This window comes from Corvus moneduloides, chromosome 29 (genome assembly GCF_009650955.1).
Source record: "Corvus moneduloides isolate bCorMon1 chromosome 29, bCorMon1.pri, whole genome shotgun sequence".
Lineage (NCBI taxonomy): Eukaryota > Metazoa > Chordata > Aves > Passeriformes > Corvidae > Corvus > Corvus moneduloides.
The window spans coordinates 950570-972619 of record NC_045504.1 but is presented as its reverse complement, the minus strand read 5'-3'; the positions used below and the strand labels follow the sequence as shown (position 1 = coordinate 972619).

The 22050-nt window shown below is 59.6% G+C and overlaps 3 protein-coding genes across 4 annotated transcripts in view; 1 reads left to right on the top strand and 2 right to left on the bottom strand.

The window, feature by feature from the left end:
- ASH1L (ASH1 like histone lysine methyltransferase) overlaps positions 1–8638 on the top strand; it is a 63856-nt gene extending 55218 nt beyond the window's left edge. For both annotated transcript variants that reach the window (XM_032093769.1, XM_032093768.1), the window contains exons 23-28: positions 1541–1679; positions 2161–2333; positions 3585–3751; positions 4653–4693; positions 5336–5637; positions 6462–8638. In XM_032093769.1, coding sequence (XP_031949660.1) covers positions 1541–1679; positions 2161–2333; positions 3585–3751; positions 4653–4693; positions 5336–5637; positions 6462–6553 — 914 coding nt within the window. In that variant the 3' untranslated portion in view covers positions 6554–8638. The remainder of the gene's footprint in view (positions 1–1540; positions 1680–2160; positions 2334–3584; positions 3752–4652; positions 4694–5335; positions 5638–6461) is intronic.
- A 2220-nt stretch (positions 8639–10858) lies between these two features.
- RUSC1 (RUN and SH3 domain containing 1) lies at positions 10859–17517 on the bottom strand. The gene is given in 10 exon segments (XM_032093770.1): positions 10859–11535; positions 12195–12323; positions 12637–13663; positions 13915–13961; positions 14049–14154; positions 14261–14435; positions 14587–14663; positions 15124–15252; positions 15667–15940; positions 15942–17517. Coding segments are annotated over 10 exon segments (3420 nt in total). The 5' UTR covers positions 17229–17517; the 3' UTR covers positions 10859–11366.
- Positions 17518–18258: 741 nt separating this feature from the next.
- Positions 18259–20920, bottom strand: FDPS (farnesyl diphosphate synthase). The gene is made up of 9 exons (XM_032093793.1): positions 20738–20920; positions 20519–20659; positions 20371–20451; positions 20160–20282; positions 19490–19578; positions 19252–19324; positions 19067–19144; positions 18856–18990; positions 18259–18643 (listed from the first exon to the last, which is right to left on the bottom strand). The coding sequence occupies exons 1-9, from the start codon at positions 20873–20875 to the stop codon at positions 18443–18445; spliced, it is 1059 nt and encodes a 352-aa protein (XP_031949684.1). The 5' UTR covers positions 20876–20920; the 3' UTR covers positions 18259–18442.
- Positions 20921–22050: the final 1130 nt, after the last annotated feature.

Sequence of the window (22050 nt, the reverse complement as noted above, 5' to 3'; positions counted from 1 at the left end):
AAAACAGGGGGAAAAAATATGGGAAAAAACCCCAGGAGTCATTGCAATTTAATGGGAACATGAGAAAAAATGTTTTACATGAGTCAAAAAGGCAAAGGGAGTATCAGAGATGGTTATGCACAAAATAGCAGAGTGATTGTGCCTCCCTGTAACCTCCTGGGGTGTCTGTCCCCTGCCTGCCCTGTGCTGCTCTGACATCCCATTGCCCAGAGGATCTCACTACCCATAAAAACAAGGCTAACAAGGATAATCCGATCTGGATCATCTTTTCTGTGGCCAGAGTCTGCCCAGGTGATTTGGAGGGTGATTGATGAAGGTCTGTGAAATGCAGCACGGGAAGGCACAACAGTGCAGAAGTTGGGGAACAAACAGAAATGAGCTGGCAACAGTTCAGCTCTGGGAAGATTTTTTTACGAAAGCATAACCAGACTGTGGCTTGCAACAAGCATTGCCACAGGAGGGTGGAGAGGTCAGAGTATGAATGGTTCCAGAAAAGATTAGACAAATTCTTGGAGGAAGGATTAATCCCCAAAGGTCCAGCTGTAGCCTTTGGCTCTGAAAGCCCATAAACAACAGAAAGGCAGCTGGGCAGGGACAGCACAGGGAGGCTTTTCCTTGGCTCGCCTGCTCCTGTGCTTTCTCCTCCTGAGCAGCTGCTGCTGCCCGTTTCTCCAGCCAGAACATTCTGCTGTGTGACCTCTGGTCCTACCCAGGGGAGGTTTTATGGCTTGGGACCTCCCAGGTTTTGGTCATTTTTAGGTAAATAACAGAAGAGGTGGAATCTCTTCCCAGCCCTGGAAGTGCTTAAGGCCAGGTGGGATGGAGCTCTGAGCAACTTGGTCTAGTGGAAGATATCTCTGCCCATGGCAGGGGTTGGGTCTGGATGGTCTTTAAGATCCTTTCCAACCCAGGTCATTCTGGGATTCTGTGATTTCACAGGTCAGAGCAGAGAAATTAAGGAGTAAATTCACTCATGGGACAAAATTAATGCATTTAAGTTTAGGGGTTGCCCTTGGGAAATACTATTTGATTGCCAGCAGTGCCAGTTTGTTCAGCCCTTTCTGCATTCTCTTTACCTTTCCTGAGCTCTGTATCTCATTGGAATTCTGCTGGAATAACCAAAGGATTGGGGCTTCTCAGGCCAGGATTTATTTTCATAATAGTAATCTTCTCTCTAAGTATCTTCTCTCTGAAAGATTTCTTCTTTACACATTGCAGCCATCACTAACTCCTACACCTTTTCTTAATCACGACTGACTTCGTTACATATCCTGTGGTCTGTCATGATTATGGTTCCTTACAGGTTGGTGTTTTCAGGCTGGGCATGGAAAGTTATGAATTGTTTTTCTGTCAAGCTGCTGTGAAAAACATCTGAGTGTCCTTTGTTCCCTTGGCAGGTTCTGCAGTGGGTTTGTGTCGTTCCTTACACTCCAGCATTAGGTGCCTCTGTTGTGTTTGTTCTAATGATTATTTACCCTGGTTCTGTGTGCTGGGCTCAGGCCAGGCTCTTCACAGGTGTGTCTTTTGTGCCCCTGGCCAGGTGACTGTGTCTACCTGATGAGAGACAGCCGCAGGACCCCCGACGGGCACCCGGTGCGGCAGTCGTACCGGCTGCTGTCCCACATCAACAGGGACAAGCTCGACATCTTCCGCATCGAGAAACTCTGGAAAAACGAGAAGTATGTGCAGGACATCCTTGGGGTTTGAGACATCCCATGGGCCTACCACAGGGATTTCATGGAAGTCTCATCTTAAGAAGGCAGGAATGAGCACGGTCCAGGTGCAGAGGCTGGGGAATTCCCAACTGGAGCTGTGCTCCACAACTGCACAGTGGAAACACGTGAGGTTGGAGGTTTAAGCAAAGAATCAGAGATAGAAACTGATGAGATTTCCCCAGTGTTGGAACAGACCATGGGTACACAGTGACAGCTGTGAGGGGGTCAGTGCTGTGCCCTGGCCGGTCACAGTCTGCTGTGCCCATGGAAACCACGCTGGGAGTGTTTGCCCTCACTGCAGGCGGGCAGTGGAATATGGAACACTTGTGTGACTCTGCTGTTCATCACAGCCAAGTGCAAGAGAGGGAACTCAAAACGAAGCAGGGGGCATGAAGTGAGTTGTGTCAGGATCTGATTTGTGTTTCTGTCCCCTTTGCACCCTCAGAGAGGAGCGCTTCGCCTTTGGCCACCACTATTTCCGTCCGCACGAAACGCATCATTCCCCGTCTCGGAAGTTCTACCACAACGAGCTGTTCCGGGTGCCCCTGTACGAAATCATCCCCTTGGAGGCCGTGGTGGGGACGTGCTGTGTGCTTGACCTGTACACCTACTGCAAAGGTGAGAATTGAACACATTCCTGAGCACGTGGGCAGTGGGCTGCGGGTTTAACCCCTGCTGAAAGCTCAGCACCACCGAGCCACTCACTCCCCATGGGACAGGGAGGGAACTGGAACAAGGTAAAACCCAGGGGTTGGGATTAAAACAGTTTCATGCTTGAAATAAATTAAAATATTAGAATTGTAATAATAATGATAGCAGTAGTAGTAATGGAAAGGGAGGTTACAGAAAGAGACAAAGGTGTCCGGTATCTGAAGGGGCTACAAGGAAGGTGGAGAGGGGCTCTTAATCATGAACTGAAGTGACAGGACAAGATGGCTTTAACCTGAAAAAGAGGAAATATAGGTTGGATACACAGAGGAAATTGTTCCCTGTGGGGGTGGGGAGGCCCTGGCACAGGGTGCCCGGAGAAGCTGTGGCTGCCCCTGGATTCCTGGAAGTGCCCAAGGCCAGGCTGGACAGGGCTTGGAGCAGCCTGGGATCATGGAAGGTGTCCCTGCCCATGGCAGGGGGTGGCATGAAATGAGATGAGCTTTAGGGTCCCTTCCAGCCCAAACCACTCCATGATCCTGTGAATAAACCCCAGGAAGCACCAGTGATGCCCAGTGCAGTCACTGCCCACCCCATGCCCAGCCTGTACCCAATCGGGGGAACCCGGCCACCCCGCCCTGGGCCGGACACTCCATGGTGTGGAATATCCTGTGGCCAGCTGGGGTCAGCTGTCCTGGCCCTGCTGGCAGAGCTGGGGACACTGAGGAGTCCTGGGCTGAGGGTGAGCACTGCTGGACACCAACCAACCATTGGGGTGTGACCAACATCATCCTCACCCTGAACCCAGGCACAGCTGAGCCAAGTACTGGGACAAATTCCCTCTGTTCTGGAACCAAGGACATGCCCTGAAGCAGTTCCTGCTGTCCAAAGGCCGTGGGGGATGTTTGCATGTTTCAGAGCTGAGGACACGCCATGGCTCTGCCCTGGGACAGGGATTCCTGTTTGAAGAGGGACAGCACGGGGCAGGGAAGAGAAAGTTATGTCAGTTGATAATTGTTTCTGTGAAAGTTTGGGAACTGTTTGATCAGAGTGTGCAGGTTCTCCCCTCAGAGTGACCCAGCAGTGTCACTGCTGGGGTTCTGAACGAGGGAGCGAACAGGGACACCGTGACAGCCCCTGCCTCGCTCACACTGTGATAAACCACGTGTTTCCCCCTCAGTCCATGACTGTTTTTTCCTGTGTGCCTTGTTTTGATCTCAGGGAGGCCGAAGGGTGTGAAGGAGCAGGATGTTTACATCTGTGATTACCGCCTGGATAAATCAGCTCACCTCTTCTACAAGATCCACCGGAACCGCTACCCCGTGTGCACCAAGCCCTACGCCTTCGACCACTTCCCCAAGAAACTCACGCCCAAGAGGGATTTCTCAGTAAGTGGGATTGTTCTCACCTTCCTTCCCTGTTTTTAGGAGACTGGGTGGAGTTTTGGAAAGCCCCTGACTGTTGATGGATGAAGCTTGGTCAGCCAGAGGGAGCTGATCCTTTAGGTGGGGGTTGGGCTCTGCTCGCAGGGAACAGGGACAGGAGGAGAGGGAACGGCCTCAGGCTGGGCCAGGGGAGGCTCAGGGTGGACAGCAGCAGGAATTTCCCCATGGAAAGGGTGCTCAGGCCTTGGCAGGAGCAGGTTTGGAGTGCCCATGCCTGGAGGTGTCCAAGGAAGGGCTGGAGGTGGCACTCAGAGCTCTGGGCTGGGCACAGGGTGGGCATTGGGCACAGCTGGGACTCGATGGTCTGGGAGGACTTTTCCAACCTCAATCATTCCATGATTCTGTGAGTATGCACAGCTGGGGGGAAAGCTGGCTTGAAAGCAAGCTTGGAAAGTAAAAATGGGTGTAAGAGAAGCTGCAGTTCAGAGGCAAGGAGGTGCTGAAGGGATGGTGGTGGTGAGCTCAGAGCAGGTCGCAGAGCAGCACAGAGGTGGCAGATGTGCAAACCTTCTGCAAGCAGCAAGCTCTGTTCTTCCTGGAACAGAGGTTTTTGTAGTGGCTTTGAAGAAGGTTCCAGACTCGTGCTGTGCAGAGAGCAAAGATGATTTTTATCATGGTGGTCTGTGGCTTAAAATTTATTTAGAAGATGTGAAGAATCAGACAAGTCTGGCTCTAATTTACCTTATTACTTGGTTGTGCCTCCTCCTGTGAGGTCTGATGGGTGAGGTACACCAGCATTTCCAGAGTGTCCTGCATTGGTACTTCCAGGGTATTTGACTGACCAGCACTTCCTTCCACTGTGAATTTGATTTGGTATTAACCATAATCTTCATTGTTATTGCAGCCTCATTATGTGCCAGACAACTACAAAAGAAACGGAGGCAGGTGAGTCTCCCCCCCCCAGATTGTTGAGAGGAGATGAAATAATTCTGTTTGTTTGTTGTGCCCACTCTCCTCCTGCCCCTTTCCCTTGGGTGCCATGGGAATAAGAAGTTTAAATTATTTAAAGCTCTCTAAACTTTCAGAGAGATAAAAGGGAACAAGCGAGAAGGGATAGGCAGCCTTAATAATGCACATCAGGAAAAGAAAGGAGCCATTTGAAAGTCAGGAAAAAGCAGCTGAGTGAGGAGATGCCCAAAACAGGAGCCTCCAACCTTGTCAGATGGAGGAACCCAGGTCCTGGACCCACTGCCTGTGTCTGTGGGGCAGTCAGAGCCCAGGTCTGGTAGAAGAACATCCATCACGGGCTGTGACTATTGCAGAAAAGCCCCACTGAGGGCTGGGCCAAACTGCTTTTGGAGATAAAATCGTTTGCAACTGAAAATAAAAAGCCGTTTGGTTTTCAAAGCTGCGTTTGTTGCGGTGCAGATGAAGTTACAGCACTTGGAGGGTGTGAGTGCAGGGATTGAGGGAGGAAACTGAGCTCCAGAGGGGCCCTGCGCATGGATGAGTCCTGGACTCACTGGGAATTGTCCTTTCAGGTGAGTGGCTGACAAACTGCTGCTTAAACCCCTCTTCTCCTGGCAGGTCATCCTGGAAATCCGATCGCTCAAAACCACAGATCAAAGACTTAAACCAAGAGGAAGATTCCCTGCCCCTCATGGAGGAGGTGCTGGGGGCCCCAGAGCAGGCTCCGGGGGAGCTGCCCAGCCCCGAGGAGCCCGACAAGGAGCCCGTGGCCAGCGAGAGCTGCGAGAGCGAGAAAAAGGGGGACGAGAACCCCTCGGACACGAGGCCGCTCTGCAGCCCCGAGGAGCGGCGGCACCTCCAGAGGGAGAGGCTGAACCAGATCCTGCTCAACCTCCTCGAGAAAATCCCAGGGAAAAACGGTGAGATTTCAGGCTCTGGTTACACAGCCCCAGGTCTCCTGCAGGTCTGGGGTCACTTTGCTGAGCTGTGTTGATAAAATGAATGTTTTTGTCTGAAATTGCTGCTAGAAGCATTAGGAAAGTCAGTTTTCCTTGGAGCCATGTTTTCCTTTGCAACAGAAATCCATTAAATCCAAGTGAAATTTCTTACAACTTTGACACCGTGTTTTGTATAGTATTTTTAATAACCACAGAAACTTTCTGTGGATGAATTCCCCCCAATCATTCCCTGTCTGCAACTGAGAAACTGAACAGACAGGCCAGGAAAGACTGAAGAAAATTTGGAAAGTCTCTTTTGACCTTTCATGAGCTTTCCTTGGGTTCTGAGTACCTGCTGTAGGTGTTGTCTGAGCTGTGGGATAAGGGGGCAGGGGCTCCACTGGTGAAGTGTGTCCCTGCTTTTAATTTAAAGCCCAGGATGAGCCCTGTCCCATCTCTTCCAAATTCTGGCAATGCCAGACAGTCACGGACTGATGCAAAATTTGGGTTGGGAGGATCTTTGGAGGTTGTCTGCTCCAGCCATGGCTCAGAGCTTGGGTCACTCAGCACCTTGTCCAGGGATGTTTTGGATATCACAGTGGAGGGAAACATCCTTGAAAGAACCAGGAATAAGGAAATAGGAACTTTGTGTTCAAGGAACGACGGGCCGTGGCACTCAGTGCTCTGCTCTGGGTGCCCAGGTGGGGATCGATCACGGGTTGGACTCGATGATCCTGGAGGTCTTTTCCAGCCCCAGTGATTCTGTAATGACTGAAATCCCCTTTTGCACCTGTGCTCTGTTGCAGCCATCGATGTCACCTACCTGCTGGAGGAGGGGTCGGGACGGAAGCTGCGGCGCCGCACTCTGACCATCCCCGAGAGCAGCTTCAGGAAGTGACACGGGAGGGGCAGCCGAGCTCTGGGGTCTGTCACTGGGGCTGGGGGCCAGAGCCCAGCCCAGGGAAGGAGGGGCAGCAGCAAACTGACAACAAAACTACAAAACAGTAGCACCTGGGGGGCCGGGCCGGCGCGGCGCCCACCCTGCTCTGCAGTGCTCTTGGTGTGTGTGTTGGTGGGCGTGCCTTGTATTGATGTTAGGTACTGAGGAAACCTCGTGGTTATTGTCCAGGATGGTCAAATTTAATTTATTTTTGCTTGATATTCCCACTCAGAGGAAAAAAAAAAAAAAAAAAAAAAGGGGGGGAGGGCAGAGGAAAAGGACTGAGTTACTCTGAGGAGGATGTTCCCTGTGATAACCTGGGATTGTACCAGCTGCTGTCGGCACCGCCGTGGCCCACGCCAGGGAAGGGAATCCAGAGGGGAGAGGAAAGGCCCAGTGGCTTAAAAGGAAAGGCTGCCCTAAAGCTGTGGCCTCTGATTTGCACAAGTTCCAAGAAGAGAGAAACGTCCCCGGACGAGCGCCAGGTTCGCCGTGGGACGGCCCGTGCACGTGTCCCTGTGGTCTGTGCCAAGGAGAAGCTTCCAGAGGCCCTTGGAGCGGGGCAGGAGCGCTGGGATGAGGCACTTGCTGTGCGGGGGGAGGGGGTGGGGTGTGAGTTTTTTCACTTTTTTTCTGCAGAGAAATTTTATAAAAGCAAAGTCAGCTCCTGACGCCACCATTGCTGTTGGTTTTTTTGATAAGCTGTGGTTCTCGTGTGTCTCGTGTGTTGTGCAAATAAAAATCTGTTAAAAGAAAAAAGAAAAAAAAACAACAACAAAAGAAAAACCACCCAAAAAAAAAAAAAAAAAAACAACAAAAACCCCAAGGACCCTTTCACTCCGTGCCCGTCAGGCAGTATCCGAGCGAGTGTTTGTCGTGAGCTGTAGAATTTATCAACTGCTAACACTACCCTCGTGTGCTGGTGGACAGCTGAACGTCCGGGCAGCGGGTCCCGCTGGCCCCTCCCACATCGCGATTGTCCCGACAGCCCGGAGCCCCCGGGACGGGGCCGGGGCTGGGGCCGGGCGGCCCCCACTGCCCCTGGACGGTGGCTTTGCTTTCCTGTCTCAGACGTACACATGCATATCCAGTCCTGTTTTAGGTGTTCTTATAAGAAATCCAGTTTTTAATGTGCCAAGTTGTATATATCTGCTGCGTGGATGTAAAGCAATACCGTAGTTACATGTTCCTTTTTATGGACCAAGCTCGTCCTAATGTACATTCTTGTTATTATTATAATTATTTTACTCTTAGTGGAACATGACTCATTCCATTAACTTTTTCTGTGTTGATTTAAAAAGAGAAAACAAAACAAGAAAAAAAAAAAACAAAAAAAAAAAAAGAAAGGAAAAAAACCCTTTGAGAAAAAAAAATATTTTATTAAAAAAAAAAGAAATAAGAAAATAGTTTGGAATATTTTCTTACTGTAGAGAAGCACTGTACAGTACCAGGAACCCTGAGTATAAAATACTCGTGCGTGTAGTAGGAATATCGCATGTCCAAACCCTCGAGTTGTCTCATTTAGTTTCAAACAGAAATCATTGTCTCAAATGGTGTTAAACACTAAAAAGTTTTTAAAAAAAAAAAAAATAAAGTGCGTACAGAAGCGAGACACTAGCTCTGTCATTTTATCTTTCTTTTGTTGAAAGACTAAACAAAATGTTTTTTAGACAATCAAATGTTAGGTAAGTGCAAAGAATTGTTTTTTCTTACTGGTGTAGAAATTAATGACTTTTTTTATTTTTTGGTTATTTTATAATACTGAGCAGACCCGTGTGTCCCCAGGATCGCCGCCGGAGCCAGGAAGCACTACGTTACTGCAAATAGAGCTGAACCTTAGTCTGCATGGGTGTAGGCTGTGTGATTGCTGAAAATAAATGCTGCTAATATATTTCCTTTTTACAAAGCATATCTAAATAGATCATTGTTTTGATGTTAATCTTTGTAAATTATGTATTACCAATTTTAACATTGGATGTAATTGCATAAAAAGCCTGCATCTCAATCCTGAGAGTCTAGTATTAAATGGAAAATCTTTTCCTACGGCTGGCTCGGGGGGTTTTCTTTGCTGAGCTGGGTGGGAGTGTGGATCTGCCAGGGGGCAGGAAGAGGGATCTGGGCAAGCTGGATCCATGGGATTGGTGGGCCAAAGCCAGCAGGGTGAGGGCCAACAAGTGCTGGGTGCTGCCCTTGGGTCACAGCAGCCCCATGGAACTCTCCAGGCTTGGGGAAAAGTGGCTGAAAAGCTGGGAAAGGCCGTGGGGGTGCTGGTGACAGCAGCTGGACATGAGCCCAGGTGAGCCCAGGTGGGCAAGAGGCCAATGGCACCTGGCCTGGACCAGTCCCAGTGTGGCCACTGGACCAGGGCAGTGACCGTCCCCTTTGCTGGCTCTGCTGAGGGACCTCAAATTCGGGGGTCAGTTTTGGGCCCTTTATGACAAGAAAGACCTGGAGGGGCTGGAGCGTGTCCAGGGAAGGGAATGGAGCTGGGAAGGGGCTGGAGAATTCCTGAGGGAGCTGGGAAAGGGGCTCAGGCTGGAGCAAAGGAGGCTCAGGGGGGACCTTGTGGCTCTGCACAAGTCCCTGACAGGAGGGGGCAGCCGGGGGGGTCGGGCTCTGCTGGCAGGGAACAGGGACAGGAGGAGAGGGAACAGCCTCAGGCTGGGCCAGGGGAGGCTCAGGGTGGGCAGCAGCAGGAATTTCCCCATGGAAAGGGTGCTCAGGCCTTGGCAGGAGCTGCCCAGGGAGGTTTGGAGTGCCCATCCCTGGAGGTGTCCAAGGAAGGGCTGGAGGTGGCACTCAGAGCTCTGGGCTGGGCACAGGGTGGGCATCGGGCACAGGCTGCGGCTGCTGCGCTCCTGAGGGGCTGTCCCGGCTGCCAAGCACACCCAGCTGGGCTGGGAACACGGGAACACCCAGCTGGGATGGGAACACCCAGCAGCCACACCATCAGCGGTGTTTCAGAGGATCCAGTGTGACTGCAGTGGCTCTGCTGTGGCAGATGTGACAGGAGGGCCGGGGCCGGCTCAGTCACCGCGTGGTGTCCGAGGGGCTGTGGCCACGGTTGTGTGGGAGACAAAGTGGGACAGCAACCATTAAATGCACCGATTGGGTGCCTGTTCCAGGCTATAAACCCCAGGGATATAAACCCCTGGAGTGCCTGGAGCCCTCCTGTCCTGCACAGGTGGCAGGCTGGGGACTGTCACCCCCGGGAGTGTCCCCCCAGGACAGGGCACAGCGAGACCAGGGTCCCTCAGGAACGAAACAGCTTCTCCACGGCAGCCCTTCTGTGGACCCTGATTTTTCTGTTTCCCTTTCCCAGTCTGACTCCCTCCGATCATGAAAATGCCAGGCTTGACCCCTACACTCCTTTTAAACCCAAGGCCCCAGGCCAAGGCTTGGAGGGCTGTTTATTTAAAAAAAAAAAAAAAAAAAAATGGAAGAGCCACCCGGCTTTGTCCCCTCCTGGCGTGACCCCATTTCAAAGTCCAGAAGCAGCTGCGGAATTCAATCAAACCTCCTTAAGGCGAGCCAAGTGACATTCCAATTAGGATATAACGTCACTCGTCTGGGAATACAAATTCCAGAGAGAGAAGTGAAAATGAGAACAGAGTGAAAGGAGAGCAGCTTTACCCGGGCAGCAGAGCCCGGCCCGGGGGCTGACACAGCGGCTTTTTGCCACCGAAACGGGAAGTCAGCCGGGTGAAACGTGTCCCTTGGCCATGGGAGGCAGCAGAACCACCTCTGGGGACAGGCTGCTGCTGCCGTGTGGCCGCTCCCCAGTACGGCCACATCTGTCTTTTACTGGGGGGCCCAGCATGAATTGTAAACTCTGGGATGAAATCACAAGCAATGACAAAAACCTGGAAAAACTTGGAGGCATTTAGCCCCTCCTGCCATCCTCCGCGCCATGAAAAGTTTAGTTGAAGTGATATAAATAACTAAACCGGTGACCTGGGGCGTTCCCAGCGCAGTGGGGCCGGTCCCCGGCAGCTCCTCCAGGGATATTCCTGGCTCTGGGAGGCTGCAGCCGCCTCTCCCATGCTGTGGAGGAGCCTGGGCACCTTCTGCTGGGGCGTGAGGCCTCCCTGCTCTCCCTGGCCGGCAGCCTGGATGCCGAGAACCAGCACAGCCCCAGCCCGCGCCGGCTGCTCCCATCGGAGCGTTTCCTCACCCCAGCCCCAGCCCGGGCCACCCGCGTCGGGCCGGGCCAGTGGCCACTCCCAGCCCTCCCAACCCCGCTGCTCCATTCACACACGCGGACACATGAGTCACAACCTTTATTTCCAGCCTTTTCCCCGTGGAACAAGCTCATTCCTGTGGCTACAACTATTTACAGAGTGCTGGGACTGCGCATCGGTGGCGGGGGCCGGCCTGGGCCACCGGCCCCAGGGCAGAGCAGGGCACGTGGAGGTGGCGGGACACGACGGCACGGAGACGACACAGGGGACTGTGAGGGCCAGGCAGAGAAAGGAGCCGTCCCTGCCCTGGCACAGGTGCGGGCAGCAGCTGAGGAACCGAGAGCCAGAGCAGGTCCCGAAGAGGAGCCGCGGCTCCGCGGCAGCGGGGCCGGGGGACGCGGTGGCAGACGGGGACGTCATGCGAAGGAGCAGCAGTGACAGGCACAGGGCACGGTCCCCCGGCAGCTGCCAGCCCCGGAGGTGGTGAAGCTCTGGAGGTGGCAAAGCCGTGGCAGGAGACGTCCCCTCCCGGAGCTGGCACCCGCTCCGGCGGGCGAGCGCAGCTGCTTCCTCAGGTCCCTTCCGCCTCCTCACAAAATCAGGGACGTGTAACCAACAGGAACAAGGCCGGTGCTGTTTCCATGGCAGCAGCGGATCCAGTCTTCATCCACAGTGGAGAGAAGCTCCAGGATGTCCCCTTTTTGGAAGCTCAGGTGCCCGTCAGTGGTGCCCGTGTGGTCGCACAGCGCCCGAACTGCCCTGCACCACAAATGTTATCGGGGACTCGCCTCCCCGGGGACCCCGAGGACCCCCAGAGGCTCCCACAGCACTTGGGGGGAGGGAATTGGGTGGAACCAGGGACCTCCTTCTCAGGCAGAGGTGGCACCTGAGGAGGGGTCTGTGCAAGGAGCCACCTGACAGAGCTGTCCTGCCCAGCAGGCCCTGGGAGGGGGAGCAGGGCAGGAGGTGTGGGGACATCAGAGATGGCACAGAGGGTGTGGGGATATCGGGGTCAGGGCCAGCAAGGATGGGGAAGAGGGAAGCAGCCAAACACCATTTGGGGGTGGCCACATGCCCACCCAGCTCACTTGGGCAGAGCTGTTCTGACCTGCCACAGCCAGGTCAGAGCTGCCACATGCTTGCCCCAAACGAGCTGCCATGAATCTGGAAAGCACACGAGAAAATGCTAAAAATTGTCCCCAAAGCATCTGGGAAAAACAATTGATTGCAGGTGGGCAGAGGCTCAGGTTCCCCCAAAGCCAGGCAGAAGGAGGGGATCCTCGGGGGTGCAGTCATGGCACAAGTGGGCAGCGGTGCCTTTCCCTAGGGAGACGTGTGGCACCTCCAGGCCGTGTGTGAGAGCAGCCCCGGCTTTCCGCACCAGCTCCCACCCTGACCACTCCCGTGCCCTGCCTCACCTGTGGGCCTGGGGCAGGGCGGGCGTGCTCCTGTCCGGCTGCTCCGGAGCGCGGGTCCTGTCGGCCGCCAGGCCCTTCACCACCCCGGCCAGGACACGTGGACTGGGGGACAGCCAGCGGGACGGTCTCCTGCCACAAAGCAAAGGGAGCCACAAGCTTGCCTGGGAGCTTTTCCCTCTGTTTATCTCAGACTGTTCTGGTGATCTGGGAGCAGACAGGGAGCCATCGAGCACCACTGAGCCTCCCCACGAGCTCCTGCTGCTCCACAGGACTGAACAACACGATAGCAGCAGAACTTGGGACATGCACTGATCCCAGGAGCACAGATCCTGGGCCAGGGGCAGTACAAGACCCCCGTGAGGCCACCGTGGTGAGGCTGGCACAGAAACCCTTCCTCAGCACACGCCAATTCCCCCCTCTGCCTGCCCAAGCTGGGTCTTACCTGGACCTGGCCAAGACGGTGTCAGGACTGGGGGAGAAGCTCCTGGATGAGGGGTTGGTGGCTCCAAAGAGCCGGCCCAGCCAGCTGCCCCTGTCAGGACTGGGAGGATCACCCCTCTCCGGGCCAGAAGGTGCTGCCTGGTTCCTGTTGGCAGGAGGCTCCGGGGAAGCAGCCAGGAGATTCTTTCCAGCAGTGGGATCATCCAGCTTGGTGAGTGCTCCAGTTCCAGTGGGCAAGAAGAGGTCTTCAGGGGAAGAGGTCCCTGAGGTGTCAGTGCTGCTTCTGGGCTTTGGGCCGGAGGGTTCAGGGACAGCTTTGGTCTGAAGGAGCTGCAGCTCCGTGCCTCTCGGCTCACTTGTGGAAGTTTGGGATTGCACAGCCTGGCCCGGGCTGGGATCCCCTGCAGCCGCCCGCAGCTTCGTCCACCAGACCAAGGGGAACTTCTCCTTGCTAGGAGCAGTGTAAATCCTGGAGCTCTGGCTCAGCTGGCCCCACCAGCCACTGAGGCCAGCCCCAGTGTCCCCAGTGCCCCCAGTGCCCTCCTCAGGCCTGTGACTCTCTGGGGGGGTGCCAGATCCCAGCAAGGTGCGGCTGAGCTGGTCGCCCCAGCGCAGCACGTGCTGGAAGGTTTGGTGCAGGGCAGCACCCACTGGGGGGGTAGGGACCAGCCCACCCATGGTCATTTGGGACCGGGCCCTTGTGCTGCCCCCTGTGCCCCCCACCCTGCCCAGAGCATCGGGGGGGTTCTCATCCTCCGGGCTGTCCCTGGCAGTGCCGCTCCGGCCCTCCAGAGACACAGCCCCCCGCACCGGAACGGGGGGACGGCCGGGAGACAGCGGTGACTGCAACCGGCGGGACAAGGGCCGGACATCCACAGAGAGGTGGTGGTGTTCAAAGAGCAAGTCCAGGTGGAAAGTCAGCACCGAGAGAGGTTGGATGAGCAGCAGCAGTTCGTCAGCAAGGTGGGGAAGAGGGCCTTGGCTCAGGGCAAAGAAGGCCGTGGGTGAGTAAAGCACGGAGATCACACCTGAGGGGACAGGGACAGGTGAGGCAGGTGCAAAATACCCTGTCCTTGCCACATCCCCGCCAAGAGCCAGCCAGGCTGTCTAAGTCAGTCAGACCACCCTCTGTGCTGAAGATGCACCATGGAAAATGATGCCCTGATCCACTACGGAAACTCCAGCCAAGCATGGATGTGCCCCAACCCCAGTGTGGGATTATGAGCCTGGCAGATGTGAGAGGGCTTGGGCAGGGAGCTCCTGGGCACTGTGTCCTTACCTGGGCTCTTCTGCAGGTGAGATATCCACAACTCCAGCTGTTTAATACTAAACAAGACAAAGGGAGCCCAAATTAGAGCCCTTGGGACAGTTCCAGCCTGCCATGGCAGCGGGGCCGGCGGGATCAACACTCACTTCAAAAGGCCGAGGATGAAGGCGTGGAACTTCTGCCTGGTGCTGCTGAGGGGGGCCAGCCCGGCCACGTGCCAGCACAGGGAGTGCAGGGAGCGGGTGTTGGGGCCTGTGGGGTACAGAGTACAGACAGTCACTGCCCAGGGCACACACTGCCCAGCCCGGGCTGCAACGGGACTCCAGGCACCTCCAGATGCCCCCAACCTCACCCTCACCTGTCTTCACGGAGGCTTCCACCACGCTCCAGGGGGAATTTTTCCTCTGGCCTGTGATAACATCCTTCTGGAACGGCTTCAGCCCATCCTCCACCAAGGCGTAGAGCGCAGGGCAGAGGGTGTGCAGCAGCAGGTACCCCACGTCGGGGTTGAGCCGGCTGTCCCCCAGCTGGGCCTGGGAGAGGCACAAGGAGAGGGGAAGGAGGGGAAGAGCAGCACCTGACCCTGATCCCGCTGGGAGGAATGGGAGAATCCCACCCCTGGGACTCCCAAACCCTCTCCTGCGCAGCCCAGCCCAGCCCAGCCCAGCCCAGCCCAGCCCTCACCTTCTGCACCAGGTTCCGTGCGGTGCTGAAGTGGGCGATCACCTTGTCCACGGCGGAGCTGACGGCGACCAGCAGCGCTGGGGACGGAGGGAGAGAACGAGAGAAGGGTCAGCACAGAGGGACCCACGGGCACCGAGCAGCCCCGGACACCGCCACCGGACCCTGCAGCGCCCACGGTGACCAAGCCGGGCCGGAGCCGCAGGCGGGGGACCCTCGGGGGAGCTGCGGGGGCGGCCGCACCCGCGTTCTCCGGCTCGACCGGACCACCTGCCGGGGCTGGGCAGGGCCGGGCCCGGTGCAGGCAGCGCTGCCTGTCCCTGCCTGCACTGTCCCTACTTCCCCTTCCCCTGCCCGTCCCTTCCTGCCCTGCCCCAGCCCAGCGCTGCGGGTGCCCAGGACACCGACCCGCCCCAGGACGAGCCCCTCGCACCCTCTCGACCCTGGGGGTCCCGTTCCCCCCCCCTCCCCTCCCGCCCCATTCTGTCTCACTCCCTCGCCCCCCGCCCCGCGGGGGCTCCGGGGAGGACCTGCCCCAACCTTTCGTTTGCTCCCCATGGGCCCCCTCCGCTCTCCCCCCGCCGGGCCGGGCGGCTCCAGCGGCGGCTCCAGCGGCGGCTCCAGCGGCGGCTCCAGCGGCGGCTCCAGGGGCGAGCGGCTCGGGCCTGGCTGGAGAGAGCGGGGCAGCGGGGTCAGGCGGGGCGGCGGCGGGAGCGCTGCCCGGGGCCGGCGGAGGAGCGGGGCCGGCGGCGGGGCCCGGGTCGCGCCGGCTCATGGAGCCGGGGGCGGCGGCGGGGCGAAGGGCGGCGGGGCCGGGCCGGGCGGCGGGGCCGGGCCCGCGGCGGAGGACGCGCGCTGGGAGCCGCGGGGCGGAGCGGGGACAGCCCCGGCAGCTCCCGGGCCGCGCGTCCCTCCGGGCGCGGCGGCGATGCGGGGGAACCCCCGCGCGGAGGGAGCGGCGGCTCTGACCGTGCCCGGCCCGGAGCGCCCCGGGATCGCTCCCACCGCCCGGAGACGCGCACCCGGCCCCGCAGCCCCCCCGGCAGACTCCACCCGGCCCCCCCCGGAGGGACCCAGACTCACCCCCCGTGCAGGTCTCGTCTCCTCTCTGGGCCGCCCGTGGCACCACGGGGTTCCCGCCGGGACCCCCGAGCCTCCGGACCAGGGCAGTGCCCAGCCCCTTTTCCCCTGGGGGCAGCCCCCCCTTCTCCACATCCCTCGGCTGCCCCTCCGCGATGGGCTGCAGGCTCGGCCGGGGTCTCCTTCTCAGCTGGTGGCCGTCACTGGGTGCCAGCACCTGTCCCCCCAGGGGCGCGGGGGGCCCCCAGCCCACGCCCGTCCCCGGGGGCACGGGGGGGGTGCTGGGCCGGCTCTGCCCGCTGGCCCTTGGGCTGCCTGGCGGCACTGCGGGACCGCAGCTCCTTGAACGTCGTCACCTCTCTCTGTCTGGAGCCGGGAGGCCTGGCTGGCCCGTCCTGCTGGGGCTGGGGCTGAGGCTGAGGCTGGGGTTGGGCTGGTTCCTGGCCCGCGGTGCCGGAGAGCAGCTCGCTGGTGGGGGGCAGCTCCGTGTCAGGCGAGAACACGATCAGCCAGTCACTGCGGTCAGCCCTGGCCTGGGCAAGTGTGGGCCCAGCCACGTTCCTCTTCCTCCTCTGGGCCAGCTCGTGGAAGGAGGTGATGGTTTTCGTGCCCGTGTCTCTGCAGAGCTCACCTGGGCCGGCCTTGGGCTCTGCGGGCCGCACTGGCCCGAGCGGCTGCTCCACTCTGTGCGCGTTGAGGACCTGCAGCCGGCGCCGGGGACGAGGGGGCACAGGCGGGGGGAGGCTGCCGGGCCGGGGCCGCGGCTCTGGAGCGCTGCTCGGGATCCCGGGGTCCCGCCGTTCCGGCACAGGCGGTGCTGGAGGAGCAGCATCGGGCTCGGGGAGCGGGTTGCAGTTAGGGTCTAGGTCAGTGCAGATGCTGGTGGTCTCCTGTGCTGCTGTGCTGGGAGAGAGCTCATCGCAGTGGGAGTCGAGAGAGTTATTGCTGCAGAGGCTGTCTGGGCTCTTGCTGGCCACGGCAGTGGCTCTCCGGAGCACCGGGGAGTTGTGGTTGGCATCTCTCCCATCACACGTCCTGTCCTGGTCAGCCAGAGCCTCGCCATCCCAGGCGTTTTCTATGGGAATGACGTCCAGCTGCCCGTCAGGGGATTGGGACTCTTCTCTGGCAAACCCCTTGCAGTACACCGAGACCGGGGAGTCATCCAAGCTGAAATCCGAGCAGCTACTGACAGAGGAGGAGGAGGAGGAGGAGGAGGAAGAAGAAGCCAGATCACAAGGGGGATCACAAGGGGAAGCCGCCTCCTCCTCGTCTCCGCTGTGCAGGCAGGGGAAATCCTCTTGCACTGCCTGGTTCTGGAGCCCAAGCGTCTCCGGCTCTGGAGCGTGGGACTCGCAACACCGACACTTCACGGAGGGACTGTTGGAATTGGCATCCACTGGCTCACGGTTCTCCGGGCATTGGGTGCAGCCGGTCTGGTCTCCCCCACCGGTGGAACCGTCCGTGTCCTGGAGCTCGGGGTGCCGGGAGAGGTGCAGCCCCAGGGAGATGTGCTGCAGGTGGATGTGGTTGAGGTTGCACAGGAGGCCTTTCTTTGGAGCCAGCATGGCGCTGCCTCACTGGGAGTGCCGGGGCACCCGGGAAAGCCCAGCAGCTCCTCTCTTCAGACCATCCAGCTCCCTGCAAGCACCAAACGCCCTCCTGGTCAGGGGAGAACACGGCGGCACAAACCCGGAGAGAGAGGCACAGCTGGGGGAAGAGAGATGGCAGTGACCTTGCGGCAGGGCCTGGCACGGGGGTCTGGGGATCAGAGATGGGGATGTGCCCTGAGAGAGGGGCTGCCTGAGACAGGGGCTGCTTCACAGCGTCCTGCCAGACTTGGGGCTCTGCGGCCGGGCAGGGACTGCAGCCAGCCGCTGGTCCCTGGAGCATGGCCTGGGAATGATCCCAGGAAGCTCGGGTGCTCCGGGGCTGGATTCCCTCCGGAGGGTCGGGAGCATCTCGGGGATGCCGTCAAGGAGAAAACGCCCTTGGAGCCTCGTCGAGGAGGCGGGGGGCTGTCCTGGCCGGGGGCGGTGGCACGGCGGGCGCTCAGGGACCGGGGCTTGGCCGGAAGCCCCCGGCCATGGGAACCGCTGCAGAACCGCTGCCGCACCACCGGACCCGGCCTTACCGGGGGGGGAACCCCGGCCACAGGCACCTGCTAAGAGGCCCCGGGCAGAGAACGGGCAGCGGAGACCGCGGGAGGGAGGCTCCGAGCATCCGCCAGCCCCGAGCATCCGCAAGCTCCGAGCCTCCCCCGGCCCCGAGCATCCCCGGCCCCAGGGCGAGGACCGGCGGCCAGGCAGCAGAAGCGATCCTCCTGGGCGCGGCCCTACCCATCCCCCTCCAGCCCCCGCCCGGCTCCATCCCCGTCCCCGTCCCCGCTCACCTCGGCGCTGCGGCGGCGAATGCGGCTGCGGGAGGGAGGGAGGAGCCGCGGCCCCGCCACCGCCCGCCGGGAGCCGCCCGGTCCCGCCCCGCCGGCGGGGGCGGTGCTCCGGGCATCCCCCCCACCCTGGAAAGCACGGGCGGTGCCGGCATCCCCCTCCCCGCCGTCCAGCCCTGTCCCCAGCCAACACCAGGCAGTGACGCACCTACAAGAACTTACATTTATTGACACACGGCCGCGGGGAGAGCGCTGAACACCCCCAGGCCATCCCATCGCACCCTCTACAACCCGGCCCCGGCCCCTCCCAGAGCAGGGAGCAGCTCCAGCCAGTGGGTGACTAAGCCCAGTCCTCTTAGCCAAGGGCACGCAGCCCCCTGCCAGGCCCCTCCATCACTTCTGGCGCTTGTAGATCTTCCGTGCGAGGTCCAGGAAGATGTCCTGGGGCAGTTGCTGGGCGTGCTTCCCAATCAGCTCCTGCAGCCGCAGGTAGCTGCTCTCCTCGTACTCCCGGAAAGCCGCCTCCATGCCCAGGGCATTGTAGAGCTCCTTCACCTTTGCCACCTTCTCGGGCTCCTTAGAGCCGTAGTTCTCCTGAGAAAACCCTGGAGTGAGTCAGGTCCCATCGCAGCCCATGGTGCTGCTGCAGCTGCTCCGTCAGGATGGGGCGGGAGCTTTGTTCTCTGTTTGTCCTCCCGTAGTGCTCAGCCCCCTCCTGCCAGCCAGGTAACAGCCCAGCACCTGCACTCCAGGTGTACATTCCAGCACTACATCCCCTCTCCCAGGCGTGTCATCCCGGCCTTTACCTCCAGGATCTGCCTCTGCTCTGGCGTGACCCGGCGCAGACACTCCACCACCAGCCAGCTGCACTTGTTGTCCTGGATGTCAGTGCCAACCTTCCCTGTCACTGCTGGGTCCCCGTAGCAGTCCAGGTAATCGTCCTGTGTGACAACAGAAACACCTGAGTGCCACACGCAGCACCTGGCACGCACCGAGGGGCACGGAGCCGCCTCCTACCTGGATCTGAAAGAACTCTCCCATCTCCAGCAGGATGGCTTTGGCATTCTCGTGCTCCTCTTTCCCGTTAATACCCGTCTGCGGGGAGGGAAGGAAGAACAGGGATAAAGGCTCCCAGCACCTGCCCTCCTGGACAGCCTCACACGAGGGTGAGGCCCCTCCTGAGCTGCTCCCACCAAACTCACCATGTACATGGCCGCGGCCACAGGCAAGTAGAAGGAGTAAAACGCTGTCTTGTACTTCACAATCGCCTTGTACCTGTGGCAGAGGAACAAGGCTCAGCCCCTCTCCCACCCCCTGCGCATCAGGAACAGAGGGGACCAGCAGCAGCTCCCCCCAAACCAGCCCCAGGCTCAGTTTTAGGGCACAGCTGTGTCCGGCACGGCCGGGAAGGGACTGAGCTCTGCCCCTTGGCCTCCGTACCGCTGCTCGCTGAACCGACTCAGATCCACCTGGGAAACGGGAGCAGTCATAAGGTCTAGTGCCTGCCCCAGCTCGGTCTGGTAGCCTGTCTGGAGAGGAAAGAAAGGATTTGAGGCCTCATTGCAGCCTTCCAGAACTTAAGGGGCTTATAAAAAAGGAGGAGGAGGATCTTTTGCATGGGCAGAAGGAACAAGACAAAGGGTGATGGTTTTACACTGAAAGAGGAGAGATTTAGATGAGATATGAGAAGGAAATTCCTCCCTGGGAGGGTGGGGAGGCCCTGGCACAGGGTGCCCAGAGAAGCTGTGGCTGCCCCTGGAAGTGTCCAAGGCCAGGTTGGACGGGGCTTGGAGCAAGCTGGGACAGTGGAAGGTGTCCCTGCCCATGGCAGGGGGGTGGAACAAGATGATCTTTAATGCCCCTTCCAACCCAAACCAGTCTGTGATTCCGTGATTTATTCACACAGTCCTCCAGGAAAGTCCCAACATCACAGTGCAGACACCAAGCCCTGTGCCAAGCCCTGTTTCCGTTCCTCTTTGAGTCCGAAGGAAGGGTGTGTCCAGCGGGATATCCAGGAATTTAAGGAACACTCCAAGATCCACATGCTGTCGAATATCAGAAAGGGCCCAGACCCCAGGAAATCGGGAAGGGGTTGGGGAGCCGGGCTCACCTGCAGGAAGAGCTCCACCAGGTGCAGGTAGTAGGGCTGCTTCCCACAGTACTGCTTGAGCAGCCGGTACACCGACGACTCCAGGAGAAAAGCATCATTGATGGCATCCAGCCCGATCCCCTCCTGCACCAGGAAGGCAGGGAGGTGTCACAGAGCCTCCTGACTCCCAGGGGACCCTGCCCATGATCAGGGGCCTCCTGAACGCTCTCACCTTCTTGTACCAGCAGAGCTGTCCCCGGCGAGTCAGGGACGCGTCCATGATGTCGTCAGCCACCAGGAAAAAGGCTTGGAACTGCGAGAGGCTGGATTAGGAACGGGGGGCGCCCAGGGGGTCCCATCCCCGGGGTCCCGTTTCTCACCAGCTCGATGCACCAGCCCACGGCCAGGGCGCAGCGGAGGCTCTCCGGGTCCTGCTGCGCGGGGCCCGCCAGCTTCCGGAACGCGGCCACCACCGTCAGGCCCCGGTTGCCCTTCCCGCCCGGCACGTTGTACTCCAGCACCTGCGGGAGCGGAGCGAGGCGGGCAGCCCTGGCCCGCAGCCCCCCGCCCCTTGCCCGCCGCTCCCTTCCCGTACTCACCTGCTTCAGCCGCGCCACGGCGTCTCCCACCTCCGGGTGCCCCAGCCTGTCCTCCGTCAGGTCGCGGACGATCTGCGGGAAGAAGGCGGCGAACTCTTGGCGCTCGGCCGCTGTCCAGGCCGCGGGGCCGCCGCTCATGGTGCCGATCCCCGATCCCGCCGCCGCCGCCCGCGGCCGCCACTGCCCCGCCAGCCCCGCCCCCCGCGCGGGGCACGCCGGGACGCGCAGTCGTGAGACGCGGCCGCTGCCGCTGCCTGCTCCGCTGCTGGACTACAACTCCCAGCGTGCCCCGCGCCCGAGGGGGGACGCGGCTGGAGCAGCGCCCATTGGCCCGTTTCATGGCGCGAGGATGAGCCCAAGGCGGCTCAGCCAATCGAAGCGCAGCGGGGGCGGGAGCCAGGCGGGTGATTGGTGGAGAGAGAGAATGGAGCGAGCGCCGTAACGGCGCGCGGGGACGGGGCGGGGCTTGGGGGCGGGGCGTGTCCGGGGGCGTGTCCGGCCGGCAACCGGGCAGTGGATGGGGTGCGCTGGAATTGGGGGAAAAATGGGGGCGTGGGGTGTCGGTGTGGGGTTTCCTGTGGTCTGTGGGGTTGTAGGGCAGGTTTGTGGCGCTGTGCGGATGTGGGTGTCCATGCAAGTGTGGAATACCATGCGGCCGTGGGGTGCCGTGCGGTTGTGGATGCAGCGCAGGTGTGGGGGGCAGCACAGGTGTGGGGTGCCGTGCGGCTGGGGGTGCAGTGTAGGTGTGGAGCGCCATGCAGTTGACACGCTGCGCAGGTGTGGGGTGCAGCGCAGGTGTGGGTGCAGAGCGGTTACGGGGTACAGAGCGGGTGTGGGGTGTGGCGCAGGTGTGGGTCACTGTGTGGGTGCTGTGCAGGTGTGGTGCTGCACAGGTATAGGGTGCAGTACAGGTGTGGGACCCTGTGCAGGTGAGGGGTGCCGTGAGGGTGGCGTGCACCACACACCTGTGTGCGCGGGCGAGACGCCCCGGCTGCCGGGGGTCAGGCTGCCCACCGACCCCCGAGGGGACGCCGCCGGGGTGACCTGGGCCGAGGACCCGCTGGGTGGGCACACGCGGTGACACCTTCCCGCTGTTGCCCTCAGCTCCTGCTCGGCCCCCACCCCCCCGCAGATTGGCGCCCGCCCCGAATCCGCTAATCCCGGCTCACCCCCGTTAATTAATCTCTCTGTGATGCCCTCTAATCCCCCTCTCGCCGCCGCCGGGGACGCGGGGGCTCGGGGCAGAGCCTCCGGCTCCAGGATGGGTGTCTTTGGGGAGCGGGAGCCGGGGACGGGCACCTCCGGGGCTCTGC